This window comes from Azolla caroliniana, unplaced genomic scaffold, assembly GCF_043228905.1.
Source record: "Azolla caroliniana isolate FFs.n. ecotype wild unplaced genomic scaffold, voAzoCaro1.0.p SCAF_1, whole genome shotgun sequence".
NCBI classification, from domain to species: Eukaryota; Viridiplantae; Streptophyta; class Polypodiopsida; order Salviniales; family Salviniaceae; genus Azolla; species Azolla caroliniana.
Window position 1 is genome coordinate 6,029,879 of NW_028230436.1, and position 15,327 is coordinate 6,045,205.

A 15,327-nucleotide genomic window follows, 5' to 3' on the forward strand; every position below is an offset into this window, starting at 1 on the left:
TCTTTATTGCTGAAACATGCATACTAAAGACATACAGTTAATTAGGCTAATGGGGATACCAATAGCTCACCAAACATTAAATAACTAAATCCCTATTGTAGAAGCATCTACATAAGCAAAAGTAGAAAACCACAAAGAAGATTTGTCATCACAACATATGCAATCACAATTTTGTATATATTTCCGATCCTTTGGAATATCAAAACTCGTGGGCTTGGGCCAAATAGGTACTTAATGTCAACATCGAGAGAATACCAAAAATCACATGAGAACTTAGAAAATCCAACTACATTCATATAGCTATCATGTGTTGTTAAATGTTTTTTTGAAATCTAGTTGCAAGAGCGGACTATGTTTGGAATCGACAACACTATCACCCATAGCTAGTGTAAGGTCTCATACAAATATATTGTGTGAATGTACAATATTCTTAAGTTTTCACATGTATGAATCATGATCATCGATGTATCTATTGTGTCTATGATACATATGAATAATGAATGGGATAGGATAAACTCTCAAGTTTTTATGGAGTGTTTTGTTTACGCTAAAAACATGTCAGCAAATAATAAGACACACTCTCTTCTTCATCGTGTTGTTGATGGGTCTTCTCGACACAGAGGAATCTCCCTACCCCCCCACTTCCCCTCCCCTCTCTGAGCGGTGCCCTAACCTCTTTTCCTCGCAGGTAAATCTTCCCATCTGTCTGTCAGTCTGTCTTCTTTTTATTTCTTTCTTCTTTCGCACCAGTTTTATTATCTCTTTAATATTTCTCTCGCTGTGCGTGTGCGTGTTTGAATGGATATAGATTGATCTAAGTAGAAGCGATGAAAAAAAGAAGAGAGAGTAACAGAAAGAGAGAGGTAGAATTTCGTATTGATTAATATGAATTAAGGGAGAAAGCAGGTATGCATTAAAAAAGTTCAGGTTTTTACACTCTGGAATTCATTGTTTTGATTTAGGTTTTCTTATTTAACCCCGATCATCCAGAAAGATAAAGAAAGTGTTATGACAGATAGAACCTACACACTTTAGGTCATTTTATGCAGAGAGTAATAGGGTTGTCAGGGATGAACAATTGTTAAAAAGGAGGATTTCTGACATATGTATGTATGGATGTATGCTTAGTAATTTCTACACAATTGAAGCCTTTAACATGTTTTGATCAATTAGATCAAGATGAAAATTATGTAGCTCTGTATTGGATCATCAGATAGACATAGTATTGTGTCTATTTATACTATCTAGATTGAAGTACTGATTGCATGTGCATTATAATAACATAATGAAACGTTAAGAAAAGATACATTAATAGGAGTGACTGCAGAGTATAAATATTGACCATTGAAACCTACTGTTTGAAACTGGAAAGGCGTTTGGAGCCTTGGAACACATAGAATTCTTAACTTCACTACCAACAACTTTTAAGAATCCTCAGCACCAAATGCAAAAACATTCTTGAACTCCATCCCCACCAAGAGCAAAGATAACTGCTTGTAAATTTATCTGAAACCTTGACTCGGCCCACTTCAATAAATACCTATGTGCTAATAGTCCAGATAATTGATGCTGATGTGACATTTTAGAATGGACAGTAACTGTCTACAGAAGTAGAGCTGTGTGGCAGCTTTAATATAAGAAATGCTTGGTAGAAGCATGATGATGTTCATACCATGAATTTGGTATCGCTCTCCATGGAAAGTTGCTGTGAAGGCCGAACAGACAAATGTGCATACTGATGTTGGGAATTCTCTCAAGCCTCAAGTGTGGTGTATAAAAGACATTTATCTGGCTAGAGCCTCAATACATTTATGCCCAGATCTATTAGGATGATCTAAATTCTACACTAGGATCCCACATTTGTGATCCATATAAAATAGCATAGTTAACCAGCGTGTCAAGAGCCAGTTTGTGCATGGCTCATGGAACTTCACAATGTCATTTATCCTTCTTGAGTCCTAATGCTGCACATCCTTTGGTCAATTTGGCGTCAACAGCTCGCCTCATAGAAAACGTGAGTCAAATACTCGCTACTCCAAGATAGGTGACTGCTCAAGTTTCAATATACTCCACATCTTGATGTGCTGGTGCAAATTACTTGTTCATTTTATTATTAACATCAGAACATTGTGTTATGTTGAACACCATAACCTTGTGTTTGCTAAAGTTAATTGATAGACAAATGTCATATTTATATGCATGCGATGAATCCTGCATGCTGTCATGGGAAATTTCTAAACTGAAATATTCTGCATGAACTAATGCATCCTGTATTACGTTGTGAAGCATTTCCAGATACTTTACCACTGTGACCATACTCAAATCTGGAGACCCAGATCTGCTGGCTAACTATCAGTGTCATAATTGGCCACATATTGGTGAAGTTGTGCACATTCATTATTTGCATAGATATATATGTGCAGAATTACAGGCCTGAAATGTTTGCTCACATGACATCTCTTAATCTAGTATTAATATCCACATTGGGACCACCATATAGAAGCGATGTTTTGTCTATTCATTGATCGCACTGCAGTATGGATATCCATGGTATAAACAACATGAAATGTTGGAGAAACTTAAGTTATTACAATATGGATATATGCTGTAAACATACACACTTTCAAGATTTAAGGTTCTATTATTGAAATGCCACAAGGAAACTTGATTGGAAGACAGACAGAACATCAATGACTGAAGTGGCTGAAGTTAATGTTGGTGAAAAGAATGTAAGAAGAAGCAAAATGTGAGTTTTCGATCATCAAGTAAAATGAGAAATTATCAGCAAAAGTGAAAACGTACATGTTCTATATTTGCATTTGATCCAACTGTATTGAAACATCTTGCATTTCTGGGCACATTCTATTTCACGAGTTACATAAATCATGATGCTATTCTTACATTCTGGCTGAATTACTAGATTCCTCTGATGTCCCAGTAGAGATATCCAAAATATTTCTTAGATTGCATCCAGTGCTAGGATATCAATATTGATCTATTCTATGATATCCAACATTGTAAGAACAGTTGGTTTATCTTGCTCAACCATCACCTGAAAGACAGTAAACCAAAACACTCAGTATCAAATATCTATGTGGTAGGATACCATCTAAACGTTGCAGCTGAAAAGGTATAGCACATGCTTGATTATATTCATGCCACTGATAAAAGAAATAGAACTGAATGTTCTATTTTATAAGACATGGAGAATTTACTGTTCATAGTCATCCTATGATTGACTTAGATTTATTTTTTTCAGGTCGACATAAATAATTATGTATTTTCAAGATTTTCTTAGACATTGATTATTAATTTATGATGTAACAGGTTACTTTCTAGATGGGCAGTATGCATCGTGTAGGCAGCACGAGCAACATGTCGAATTCAGCACGCTCTCGGAAAGAGCGCCGCTTAACATATGTTCTTTGTGATACCTATAGTCCAAAGGTGTGTGAAAGGGAAAAATACGATAATTTATACATTCATGATTTTAAATCTGATGATGTGCATGTATATGGCAGCATTGTTCAGGGATAAATAGTCTTAAAGTAGGTTCTTGTGAAGGCGATAGGAATGATACCTTATTCAGTGGCAGCAGGGATGGCACATTGAAAAGATGGGAGTTGGCTGATGAAACAGCCACATGTACTGCAACATTTGAATCTCATACAGATTGGGTATGGATAGATTTTCTGTCCTGTAGCACGAAGCTACTGTATTTATACTAATCTTTTGACTGTTACAGGTAAATGATGTAGTTTTGTCAGGTCAAACACTAGTTTCGTGCTCATCTGATACTACGGTCAAGGTGTGCCATTGTATATCTTACATTCTAAAATGCTAATGGATTTGTTCATATTTCAATTTTATAAATATATCCGCTTTCCGAAAAGAAAAAGGGAAAAAGCTGAAAGAATCAATGCACTTTCACTTGTACGGGACCTGCGTGGCCATTATATTTTTTGAATGTAGATGGCCTATTGTTTCTTCGGAGCCTAGCCACAAACGGTCTGTCTGAGTCACTTGTCTAGACAGTCTTGTTGTTGGTATAGATGATATGGCAGCTCCGATAATGATGTCAAGGCTATTATCTTAATTTGTTTAAATTGATTGAGGATATGATTGTAGAAATATGTCACATTTTAATATTTTCAGACTTGGGGAGCTTTCTCAGATGATTGGCATTGTTCAAAAACTTTCCGTCAACATTCTGATTATGTTATTGCCCTTGCAGCAGCAAAGCATGTGAGTGTTGGGAAAGTTTATACTTGTATGGGATAACTAAATTGGATCTTTAGTTATAATGAATGAAATATTTGAGCATTTGTTTGTGTCGTTCTTTATTTCTTTGACGATGCAGAGTAACATCATTGCATCTGCTGGCCTTGGTGGTGAAGTGTTCGTATGGGACTTAGATGCAGCCTCTGCACCCATTTTGAAGTCTGCAGTAGATGAAAACACACCCGAAAAGAACAGTACCCTGGGACCATCTGCTCCAATAACCAGCTCTGATCGTTCTCTTGGTACAAGCTTCAGTACTGCTACACAAAATTCATTACCATCACAAGGATATACACCTATCATGGTTAAGGGCCACAAGGAATCTGTATATGCATTGGCTATGAATGATTCTGGTACCATACTTGTTTCTGGTGGCACTGAGAAGGTTGTGGCATATGCAATAAGATAATTTTGGACTTTGCAGCATTCTCTTATGTCAACTGAAAGTGGTTGATGATGATTTCTGACAGGCAGTTAGGGTGTGGGACCCGAGGTCTGGTACAAAGAAAATGAAATTGAAAGGTCACACTGATAACATACGGGCTTTGTCTCTCGATCCCTCTGGCAGGTAACAATATGCTTGCAATTTATCCATCCTACTGTATGGATGCCAAATACAATACAAGACATCGTCAATATATTGCCATGCATGTGATATGTATTTTTTTGCTTTGCGTTTCTCACAGATTCTGTTTGTCTGGGTCTTCAGATTCCGTGATCAGGTACACATATGTTTGAAATTAGATCTGTATGCTGAAATAATCCTGTCACTCAGCCTTTACTAATTTTCCTATATTTTGTTTTTGTAGACTATGGGATTTAGGACAGCAGAGATGTGTGCACTCTTATGCTATCCACACAGACTCGGTATGGGCTTTTGCAACTACTCCATCTTTCAATCGTGTTTACAGTGGTGGACGTGATCTTTCTGTAAGTTCCAAGTTTTCTAGTTTGATGTTGTCCATAGCTCAATCAGGAGGGTTTGAAACACTAAGATTATTGTGTATGGTAATTATTCAGGTTTATTTGACTGATCTGATGTCTCGTGAAAGCTTGCTTATATGTTCAGAGGATGGTCCTATTCTTTCTTTAGCCTTGCAAGGTGAAGACTGGCTGTGGATTGCCACTTCGGACTCTTCATTGCATAAATGGCCTACCAAAGAAAGAAGCTCAGCAAAACATTTATCCAAAGCAAGCTCCTTTCTGGCTGGTACCCTACCCTTTGCTAGGGCAAGAGCATGTTTAGAGAGCTCACCTTCTGTAAGTATGTTTCCACTGTCAATCACAATTTGTAGGCTTGCATTCTCTGAAGGACGGAAGAAAAAGCAAGAGCAACCGTGCTTCTCGTCAACAATGTGCAGTATAATAAATGGTATCCATGTTTCCAGGTTCCCTTATATACAAAACCTGCATGCATTGTACCAGGAACACCTGGAATTATCCAACACACGGTTCTCAATGATAAGCGCCATGTCCTAACAAAGGTGTACTGCATTTGTGGGAATTTAATGCTTCTAGTTCCACCAGCTTCCTATTCTTACTTTCTCTATGTGTTTGTTTAAAAAAGGATACTGCAGGTGTTGTAAAGCTCTGGGAAATAACCAAAGGTGCAGCAATAGCTGACTTTGGCAATGTAAAACCCTTTTGATACAGTTTCTATAGTTGTTTCCCATTTGTTCATGTTCTTCTTTTTGATGGGAATTCTTGGTGGCCTTTGGGGTGTCTTTAATATGCTTTCTTATTTATAGGTGCCCTTTGAAGAAAAGGAAAAGGAATTGTTTGAAATGGTAAGCCTTGAAGTCAGGCTATTAATGGTCTGCAGCAGAAAAAGGAAAATATCCTTTGAATAGAAAAAACTTATGGCAATTGTTCACATTTCATTTGGTGTGGTCGTGACAGGTGAGCATACCTACATGGTTCACAATAGACACACGGCTTGGTAGCATCTCTGTTCACCTTGAAACTCCGCAGTGCTTCTCGGCTGAAATGTATGCCATTGATCTCCAAGTGGCAGGAGCAACTGAAGAACAAAAAGTAAGATAACTTGATGAAAACAATTAGTTTTAATGAGTGATGTTTTGATGAAGTAAACTGACAATACTGCTTCTGGTTGGTTCTAATATGGATGCAGCTATTCAATTCATACAATCAATTGCTGAATTTGCCCATTTTCATTTTGAGGCATGAAATAAAATCCATTCATTGGTTCTCTATGTGTGGGTTATGCACTCAAGAGTGAAGATATGTTTGCCTCTCCTGGTTACTTTTTCTGTAGAATGATATAAAGAGAAAAATAACAACAATCTTTGTTGAGTGGATTTACGGTCGTTCACTACCTAGAGTTGAAAAGAAATTGTTTTAACAAAGCTAGTTGCTCGTTCATGTTTTTGTTCTATAAAGTGGATATTTAAATCTGGAAACAAATCTATGCGTGTTTATCACTGCTAGTAGAAATGCTGTGAAAGGGTAATCTTGCCTTAATTTAAGATTCTTTATGAAAAATGGTGCGTGTTTTGTTACATTTTCTTGAGGTAAATACTTATTTGTTCGGTGTCCTTCTGATATACAGATATGTATTTAGATGAAAATGTATAGTCAACTAATTTTCTCATCCCTCTCTCTGGTTGTAATGTTTATCCTTTGTTGCCCATTCTTCCATAGTTTGAGTGATAGATGACTGGGTTGATTGTGTGAACATCTGCAATATTGTATGTGTAAATATTATTGATCATGCCAACTGTCATCATAGTACTTGAAATATGGTATTTTGTTGAGTTCCTGCTATTATGGAACTTATACCTCCTTTAATGTTCTGCAGTTAAACTTAGGTCAGGAAACAATTCGGGGGCTATTTTCACGTTGGCTAGCTTTGAGACAACAAAAAGCCACACCATTACTTGTTATTGATGGTGATAAGCAATCTAGTTATGAAGCTGAGAATGGAAACCATATGAATAGCAAAACGCCTGCAAACTCGGATTTACGTTCTGGTATTGAAAATGGACCTCCAACAACTTATCCTGCATTTGACTTCTCAGATTTGTCTCTGCCTTCAATAATAACTGAAGGAAGCCAAGGAGGTCCATGGAGAAAAAATCTTACTGAACTGGATGGGAACGAGGATGAGACGTCTCTTCCTTCCTGGTGTTTGGATACTCTTCTTCAAGGAAAGCTTCCTCCTAGGGAAAACGCCAAGTCAGTTTTATTTTTCCTGAACTCTACTATATGACTTTAGCTATTTTTCCATTTTGGATTTGCAACCAAATTCTAAATTTTTATATATAACAGGTGCAGCTTCTATCTGCATCCTTTTGAAAGCTCCATGACACCAGTACCGTCACTTACATCAGGGAAGTTGAGTGCCCCTCGTATCCTGAGGATCAACAAGGTACAAATTCTTCAAATTTAGCTTGAACTTTCTTGAGCTGCGTCCCTGATGATAGGGGTAAGGTAGTTAATGAGGACTTTGGAGTTAATGAGATGTAATCTTTCTCATTCAAATATTGAATATTTGTCAGGAAGTAGATATTCCTTAATGATAGAATGTGTGACTATACTGAATTTCACTGGTAACAGATATGGTAAAAACACTAAATGCATGCATTTTTCATTTCTCTTTTTTACTCTATTATCTTTTAGACTTTCTCATCCACATTGTATTTTGATTTTTCAAAATCAAATGATAATTGGGAATGCACAGATTGAGATTGAGAGTATTTAATGGATAAATACGTAAGTTTTGGTGGATTGGGTATGACAAAACAGCTTGTTTTATCTTTTCCATAGATATTTATTTCTGCTCTATTGTCTTTCAGACTTTCTCATCCGCTTTCTATTTTGATTTTTCAAAATCGAATGATAATTGGGGATGCATATATTGAGGTTGAGAGTATTTAACGGATAAATAAATAAGTTTTGGTGGATTGGGTATGACAAAACAGCTTGTTTTAGTTTACTTTGTTTTAATTGTATCTTTTGCATAGATACTTGTTTTATCCAACCTATGCTGAAAAAGTAAACAATATCCGCAAGTTTTGGTGGATTGAGTATGACCCAACAGCTTGTTTTAATTTGCACTTTGTTTTGTGCTTGAAAATGGTAAATGCTGTGTGTAGATTTTGTTTTTTTAATACCTAAAGCCAAAAGCCTAAACAATACCCTCATAACACAGGTTATTAATTATGTGCTGGAGAAGCTTGTGCTTGATAGGCCATTGGAGGAAGGAGCAGCTTATACTAACAGCCAACAACAGATGATGAATGGTAGGCCTAGCTCAAGACCATGGCAACTTGGAACTCGACTAGAAGTGGAAATACTTTGCAATAACCAGGTAGATGCACCGAGAACAGAACCTCTTACTTGTTAAAGAATAAAACTTACGTGCATATTATTGTTGTTTGTATAATGTGGCTGCTTAGATCCTATCTCATGGGATACACATTTGACAAATTAACAGGTGCTTCGTCCAGAAATGAGTCTCGCAACTGTTCGGCAATATATATGGAAAAAGCCTGAAGATCTCTACTTGTATTATAGAATTGCATCTCATCGCTGATGGAATTTCTCCAAAGGGAAAGACACAATTTCCATGTTAATTATGGCACTTAAGACAGTAGTGAATGTTGACTTATCTGCCTATACACCTTCGGTGTTCATTAATTGATTGACACTTTCAACCAAAAGAGATGTTCTGGAAGAGATCAATTGATATGTGGGCAGTGTAGTCTACAACAGCAACAATGGTTGTGTTGGTAAGAAGACAGATGCCTAAAGATTATAATTAATCTTGTGTATATGTTCAGCCACTGAGTCTTGAGCTCTGAAAAAACTGGTAGTTTTTGTAATCTCCATGAAGATAAAAAGGACATTATATATATGGTCATATGCCAAAGGTATGTGCCATGACATATCTAGTTTTTTTTGAAAGAACTTTACAATACCTTGTGAATGCGAGAATCAGTGTAATATTTGTATGTTTACTTACTAGAACTCTTGGGATACTGGTGGTTCTTGGGGTTATGAAAGCTTACTGCTATGGTATTTTTTGAGATTGGTCATATAGTTTTTGTGCGCCTCTTCATGCAGAGTTTTTTTTGAATCCAAGGTCTGTATGAGACATGTTAATTAAGATATAAATGATAATATTATAGATTCATTCAAATAAGGTTAGGCATTACATATGTTGAGGACATTCTTCAGCATATAAACGTCAAATCAATAGTGTATCTACAGTATATCTTTTGATAAATATAAAGTTAATTCTGTCCAAACCTGATGAAATCCTTTGTTCATCCTATTCCCACAGACCTTCATGCTATGCTATGGATATGGTTGTCATTGAAGGCTAATGGACACCCAGTGAGAGATATATCAGGCTTACGAGCTGTGAACTTAATGCTGGACATTCAATAAAGTAATCTTGCCATTCCTTCAAAATGTTAAGTGGCAAAATCTAAGCAGGTGTTATTAGCCATGTGTTTGACAGTTGATGCCAAAATCATGGGATATGAGTTTGTCCATTCCGTCCATGTACAATATGATTATGGTTGGCCGTTGCATTGCCTTGTCAATTGTTGACCACTCTTACCCTTGCAAAGTGTTTTGTCTCCCCAAATTGCCTTAGTTTTTCTGGATCTTCATTGTTATTTGCTATGGTCTTTCTTGCAACATTATGATATGTATATATTTACAACGTAAGCATTATTATCCTATTGTGCATCTCTTTTGTTGTTCGTCCAATTTTCGTTTAACACAAGCCAATTCCTACATCATGTGATTCGATTGACAGCAATTAGAAATGAATGCAATAACCTAGAGTAACTTCGAAAGAATCATGAGTTTAAACGGCAATGCACAATTTTCGTTATGGATCTCATTTGCATGGCATTGTACACTTCCCATAATATCTACATGTGGCTTTTATCATTGCAAATAGAGCCAAGGTGATTAACTCATTTGAACCAACCTTAAATGTGATCTATTTCCCTTGAAAAAGAGGGTGACATGAATGTTGTTTTGGTTGGTCATGTGGTGTGTGGTGTATTCATTCGACCATGTGATACATTCAGTGCATGATATTAATCCAAACCGTTGGTATGAAGACATGCCATTCATTGTTAATAGAGTCAATGAGCGTGCCCATAGTGGTATGTAATATACGTATGATCTGGCCAATGATCGGTGACACTAGTCATTGATCTACCTAGAATGGACATGGCATCACCCATCTAGCGACATGGTGGCAATTGTCATTTGATCTAGCTTGTGGCAACTAACCGGTACCATCCTATGATTAGTGACACTATTCATTGATCTACCTAGAACAAACATGGCATTACTTATCTAGCGACATGGTGATAAGTGTCATTTGATCTAGTGTGCATCATCCAAACATGCATCGACTAACCGGTATCATCCAAACATGCATCGACAAAATTGTCTATCCTATCATCGTCCATCCTACCATGATGGTCCTCCGACAGATAGTTATAGGTGTTGACACATATAGCTATAGGTGTATGACACGTGGCCTAGGTGCTGACGTGCCAATAAGCCACCTTGAGAAAACAAGAGCTGACTCATCATCATCATCTTCTTCTTCGCTTTGGATTTTAGAAAGAGTGCAATGGCTATGGCTTCGTCTTGTTCTCCTTCTTCCAGCTGCTATTCTCCGCGCAAATCTCCGTCCTCCATAGCCATGCTCCTCGCAGACAAGAATACATCTTCTCTTTCTTTTCCTCCTTTTTCTGCTGCACCACTCCCTTCTACTCTATTTCCGTTCCTTCCACCATCATCGGACAGTATATTTCAGAGGCAGTCCGAGCAGCAGCGGCAGAAACAGCAGCAGCAGAAGAAGATAATATCCATGTCGGATGTTCATCATCATCAGAATGTTCCTCGAAGCTCTTTCTCAAGAGGCATGTTGGTTCTTCTCACATCTCTCATTCTTCAAGAAGAAGAGGAAGCTTCTTCTTCTACAGGAAAAAACACTGCTATCGCTTTCTCTCTCGGAATCTGTAAGTTCCATTAAAATTCTTGGTGCCTTTTCCTGCAAAAATATCTGTTATCCAGCATTTTCTCCTCCTTAAATGCTTTTGATATTGCTTTCTCTTTTGTAGCATTAACAGATACAACTAAACCTTCAGAATTATGCGAACTTGAATTTGCTTGTTTATTTTGTTTCTCTATTTTTTTCCGAATGTAACAGTTGTGAAATATCTAATAGCATTTCATTCTTTTGCGTTCCTTTTTTGCTGAGAATTAAGAGTCGTAAAAGCTTCCAAAATCTGTCACTTGCAGTTTCTCCATTTCTTTATCTTTTGCAGTATTACAATATTTGAAATCTATATCTAGCATTTCCTGCTTTTATTTCTGCAGAAACAACGTCAAGATCTTTCAACTACAGGAAACTTGCATTTGCAGATCCTTAATTTGATTTAGATTTTATAGAATTGCCAATCTACCAAATCCTTTTTTCATTAATTTTCATTTTGGAGATTGATCAGTTGTCTTGAAATCAGTCTAATTCTGTTATCTTGCATTTTCTCGTTTAATTGTTTTCTCTTTTTGCAGAGAATTAACAATAGTGAAACCTTTAAAATCTGTAACTTAAACTTCTGCAATTCTATTGCTTAGAAAATCCTCTGAACGATTAAGGCTGTCTGTGAGTCCTATACAATTATTAGTTATGTGTTCAGGTTATTCCTTTCCAGATAAATTTATATAATATACTACATACCATCAGGCACAAAGCACTCGGTATAAAGTATCCCTGTATGCTATTTCACTTAGCACTTTGGATTTAAATGAAGCATTTTCCCTTGATGTAGTCACTAAACATTATGCTTATGCTTATATTTGTATTGCTAATTTTAGTATAAAAAGTCTGGTATGTTTGGATAACTAATCTAACATTACATAGCCAAGCGGTTCAAACATTACATGTTATTCTACAATCTTTATCAGAAAATATTGAATCTTGTGATGTGAATGATTGATGTTCTAGGTTTCGATAGCCAGTTCTTACATTGCATGTTGTTGTACTTGATAACCAGCTAAAGCACCACATATTGCACTTGATAGCAAGTAGCATTATAGGTTATTGTACTATGATCATCATAAATAGTTGAATCTCCGCATTTAAAAGCAATTGGTTTTCTATATTTAGATAACCAGTTCTAATATGACTAGCCAATCTGCTTTAAGAGGAAATGCTATTTTACTACGGCAATTTACTAGCAGAAAGATTGATTCTTGTCATATGAATAATCAGTTTTATATGTTTCCCAATAGCAGGACCAAAAGAATGGTTGAAAGGTCAGAAAAAGAAGACTTCAGAGTTCCTTATAGCTCCAATACTAGCATCGCGTGAGAGATTGAAGAATGCTATGTCATTAGCTGGTACTCTATGTTGTCATTTATGCATTTTGCCTCTCTCATCAAAACCAAGTGTGTTTAATGTAAATTAAGTTTGTATAGTGTTTCTCATCAAAATCAAGTGTCTCATAAAAAATAAAGTGTGGTTAGTCTTTCTCATAGAAGTCAGTGTGTTTTGTCTTTCTCATCACAATAAAGTGTGTGTGTACATAGAGTCAAACACTATCAGCGGTATGGAAGAGGCCCAAAGGCTTGTCAACATGGCTGCCCGGGACTGTCTCAAACCTGAAGATGGATCAATTATTGCTTTTCAAGTAAAGACAGGAGTTGAGGTAATATATAATTTGCATTCTTTATTTTAACAAGTTCATGATTGTGCAATTGCACATTTTGGCAAAGTCTGTGTACATTGCACATTCTGTTAGCCTTGTTTTCATGTAAGATGTAGTTTATTAAATTTGAAAAGTGTAGTGTGTATTGCATTCGAAATAGGAAGAAAACGAGCTATTTAAATTTTTTATTTCATGCACTTATGTTACTTTCAGGTATGTACATTTCGACTTATTTTGAAAAATGCAGCTTCTCTTCTCGATGATCCTGATCCAATCAAATTAAATGCGAATGAAGCCTTAGATACTCTAATCAGGTTTTCACTATTTTTAGCAGAATTTTGCACAGTTAATAAGGTAGGGTTTTCAGACTTCTTTTTAATACTGAATTTATTTATGCAGCTCATTTGAAGCTCTCAGTGATGTTCTATCAAACAATTTTGTTGGAAGCTCCTTAGGAAGGTTAGATGTGAAGTTTATGATATAATATTAAATTCTGGCGGTTTAGGATTTTCTATTATTATATGGTTGTTTTGTAATACAGTATAATTATATGGCTGCTATTTAGCATGGGTGATTATTGTGTGTGGTTTAGCATTTCTGATCAGCACTTGTCGTTGAGCATGTGGTAAGTGTTATGTAAAACTTCCATTTTCTTAATGCAGGGATACGATCATGAATGCTTTCAATCAAGTAAATATTGCACTTGATGGTTTCGAGATTGGGGTACGAGAGTGTCTTGGGATTTCCTAAGCACAAGAGGAAAGTAACGAATATGTGGAAGATAAGACAAAACATGAGACGTTTACAACTCTTAGAATTTCATGATGCTAAGAAATTGAATCAAAATGAGAACTGTCTCCATAGGCTTAGTTTTTCCATCGCAAACTTTCTGACTGAAGATTAGAAAGTGAAACTGTGAACTTTCTATTCATGAGAATCATGCATTCTCACGAGTTTTGCATAGACATATGGTACATATTGGAGATTTGTATAGAATTGTTTGTCCAAGTTCTTTTCTCTATGCCCCTAGACACATCCACCTTGTAGATTCATATCTTTTTTGCAGGATTAGAATAAAACCAGGTGATGGATGGCCTAGCTATTAGTGTTGCAATGAGAAAATGTATTCCGTTTTTATGTACTTCTCATTTGCAACCGTCGCTTTAAAACATGTTTCCTTTTATTTAAATCAGAAAATTTTACCTAAATATGTGGTAAATTACCAATATATATGCTTGGGTCAAATTTGGGCTCGTGAAACACAGCAAAATGAAGCTTAAAATGACGTGAGAATTTCAAAACTAAGCTTCAAAATCTAACCAAGGAATTTTGAAAAGTAGGCATAAAAATGTAATGGAGGAATTTCAGAATTAAGATTAAAAATATAATAAGGAATTTGAAATGTATGTAGGTATGATGCATTTGTTAGAGCATAAATTAATGTACATAGTTAGATATCCTTCTTTACTAGCAAGTAAAATCACTGATATTTATGCTTGGTAAAAGTTGGCGCTCTTGAGAAAGGTTAAACACTTAATTAAGGAATTTCAAAATTAAGCGTAAAAAAGTTAACCAAGAGATTTCAAAACTAAGAAATTTGAAATGGAACATAGGACATAAGATACATCTATCTATTAGTGTTTACATAGGCATAAGATACATCCATCTATTAGAGTTTGCATTAGGTATAACATACATCCATCTATTAAAGTTTTAGTTAATGCAATGAGTATGTGCAAGGAAAGATTCAAGCACACTTTTGGCTTCTTTTATAGTCTTAGAGAGTGTGTAGATAATTTGCCCTATAAAGCTTTAATAGATTGGAATAATTCTATTCAACTCTTTACAATGAGAGCATGGAGTTGAAGCAAGTAATACAACAAGTAACTTCTAAGCAAATAATGCACCCTTGTGAAAGACGCTTCCAATTATATGCTTGGAGATTGGTTTAGGGTGTTTGAAAAATGGGCCTTCATTTTGTTGGATAATATAATTTTGTAGAAAGACATAGGAAGGCTAAATAGGCCAACTCTTCATGATAGTCCCTAGTAAATTAGGTTAACATAAACCTTGTAAGACTAAATAGACAAACTTTTGGTGATAGCACCTTTTGAATTTGAGTAAAACGAAGCTTAGAAGAATAAGTAAGGTGCCTCTTGATAGTTTATGTTTTAGAAAACAAGATGCTATAGATAAGCATTAGCAACCCTGTGTGCGACCAAGATGATTGTTTGATTATAACAGGGACACTAGAATAAAAAATAATTCAAATAAGTTGATGTTTCTCGTTCAAAATGAACAACATCACCTAATGGCCACACAATACCCTTTCTTAAGT

The 15,327-nt window shown here is 35.9% G+C and overlaps 2 protein-coding genes across 2 annotated transcripts; both read left to right on the forward strand.

Annotated features, from left to right (window-relative positions):
• The first annotated feature begins 523 nt into the window (after nucleotides 1-523).
• Nucleotides 524-9,281, forward strand: LOC147868622 (uncharacterized). Its single transcript, XM_087321553.1, has 18 exons — nucleotides 524-688; nucleotides 3,328-3,447; nucleotides 3,522-3,677; nucleotides 3,746-3,808; nucleotides 4,156-4,245; nucleotides 4,361-4,666; nucleotides 4,752-4,849; nucleotides 4,968-5,003; nucleotides 5,091-5,211; nucleotides 5,302-5,541; nucleotides 5,670-5,765; nucleotides 5,849-5,914; nucleotides 6,030-6,068; nucleotides 6,181-6,315; nucleotides 7,100-7,476; nucleotides 7,570-7,669; nucleotides 8,453-8,611; nucleotides 8,738-9,281. Exons 2-18 carry the CDS (start codon nucleotides 3,340-3,342, stop codon nucleotides 8,834-8,836), a joined length of 2,289 nt encoding a protein of 762 aa, XP_087177679.1. The 5' UTR covers nucleotides 524-688; nucleotides 3,328-3,339; the 3' UTR covers nucleotides 8,837-9,281.
• Nucleotides 9,282-10,875: 1,594 nt separating this feature from the next.
• On the forward strand, nucleotides 10,876-14,126 carry LOC147868623 (plasma membrane fusion protein). The gene is made up of 6 exons (XM_087321566.1): nucleotides 10,876-11,297; nucleotides 12,574-12,681; nucleotides 12,871-12,989; nucleotides 13,203-13,303; nucleotides 13,389-13,448; nucleotides 13,652-14,126. Exons 1-6 carry the CDS (start codon nucleotides 10,907-10,909, stop codon nucleotides 13,737-13,739), a joined length of 867 nt encoding a protein of 288 aa, XP_087177692.1. The 5' UTR covers nucleotides 10,876-10,906; the 3' UTR covers nucleotides 13,740-14,126.
• The last annotated feature ends 1,201 nt before the right edge of the window (nucleotides 14,127-15,327 follow it).

What these genes read in the sequence shown, in the direction of transcription:
- LOC147868622 (XM_087321553.1), top strand. Translation starts at nt 3,340, where the DNA reads ATGGGCAGTATGCATCGTGTAGGCAGCACGAGCAACATGTCGAATTCA. An exon ending in GTTTAGAGAGCTCACCTTCT is followed by an intron (nt 5,542 to 5,669) that starts GTAAGTATGTTT and finishes CCATGTTTCCAG; the next exon opens with GTTCCCTTATATACAAAACC. An exon ending in CAATAGCTGACTTTGGCAAT is followed by an intron (nt 5,915 to 6,029) that starts GTAAAACCCTTT and finishes TCTTATTTATAG; the next exon opens with GTGCCCTTTGAAGAAAAGGA.
- LOC147868623 (XM_087321566.1), top strand. Translation starts at nt 10,907, where the DNA reads ATGGCTATGGCTTCGTCTTGTTCTCCTTCTTCCAGCTGCTATTCTCCG. An exon ending in GCCTTAGATACTCTAATCAG is followed by an intron (nt 13,304 to 13,388) that starts GTTTTCACTATT and finishes TTATTTATGCAG; the next exon opens with CTCATTTGAAGCTCTCAGTG. An exon ending in GTTGGAAGCTCCTTAGGAAG is followed by an intron (nt 13,449 to 13,651) that starts GTTAGATGTGAA and finishes TTCTTAATGCAG; the next exon opens with GGATACGATCATGAATGCTT.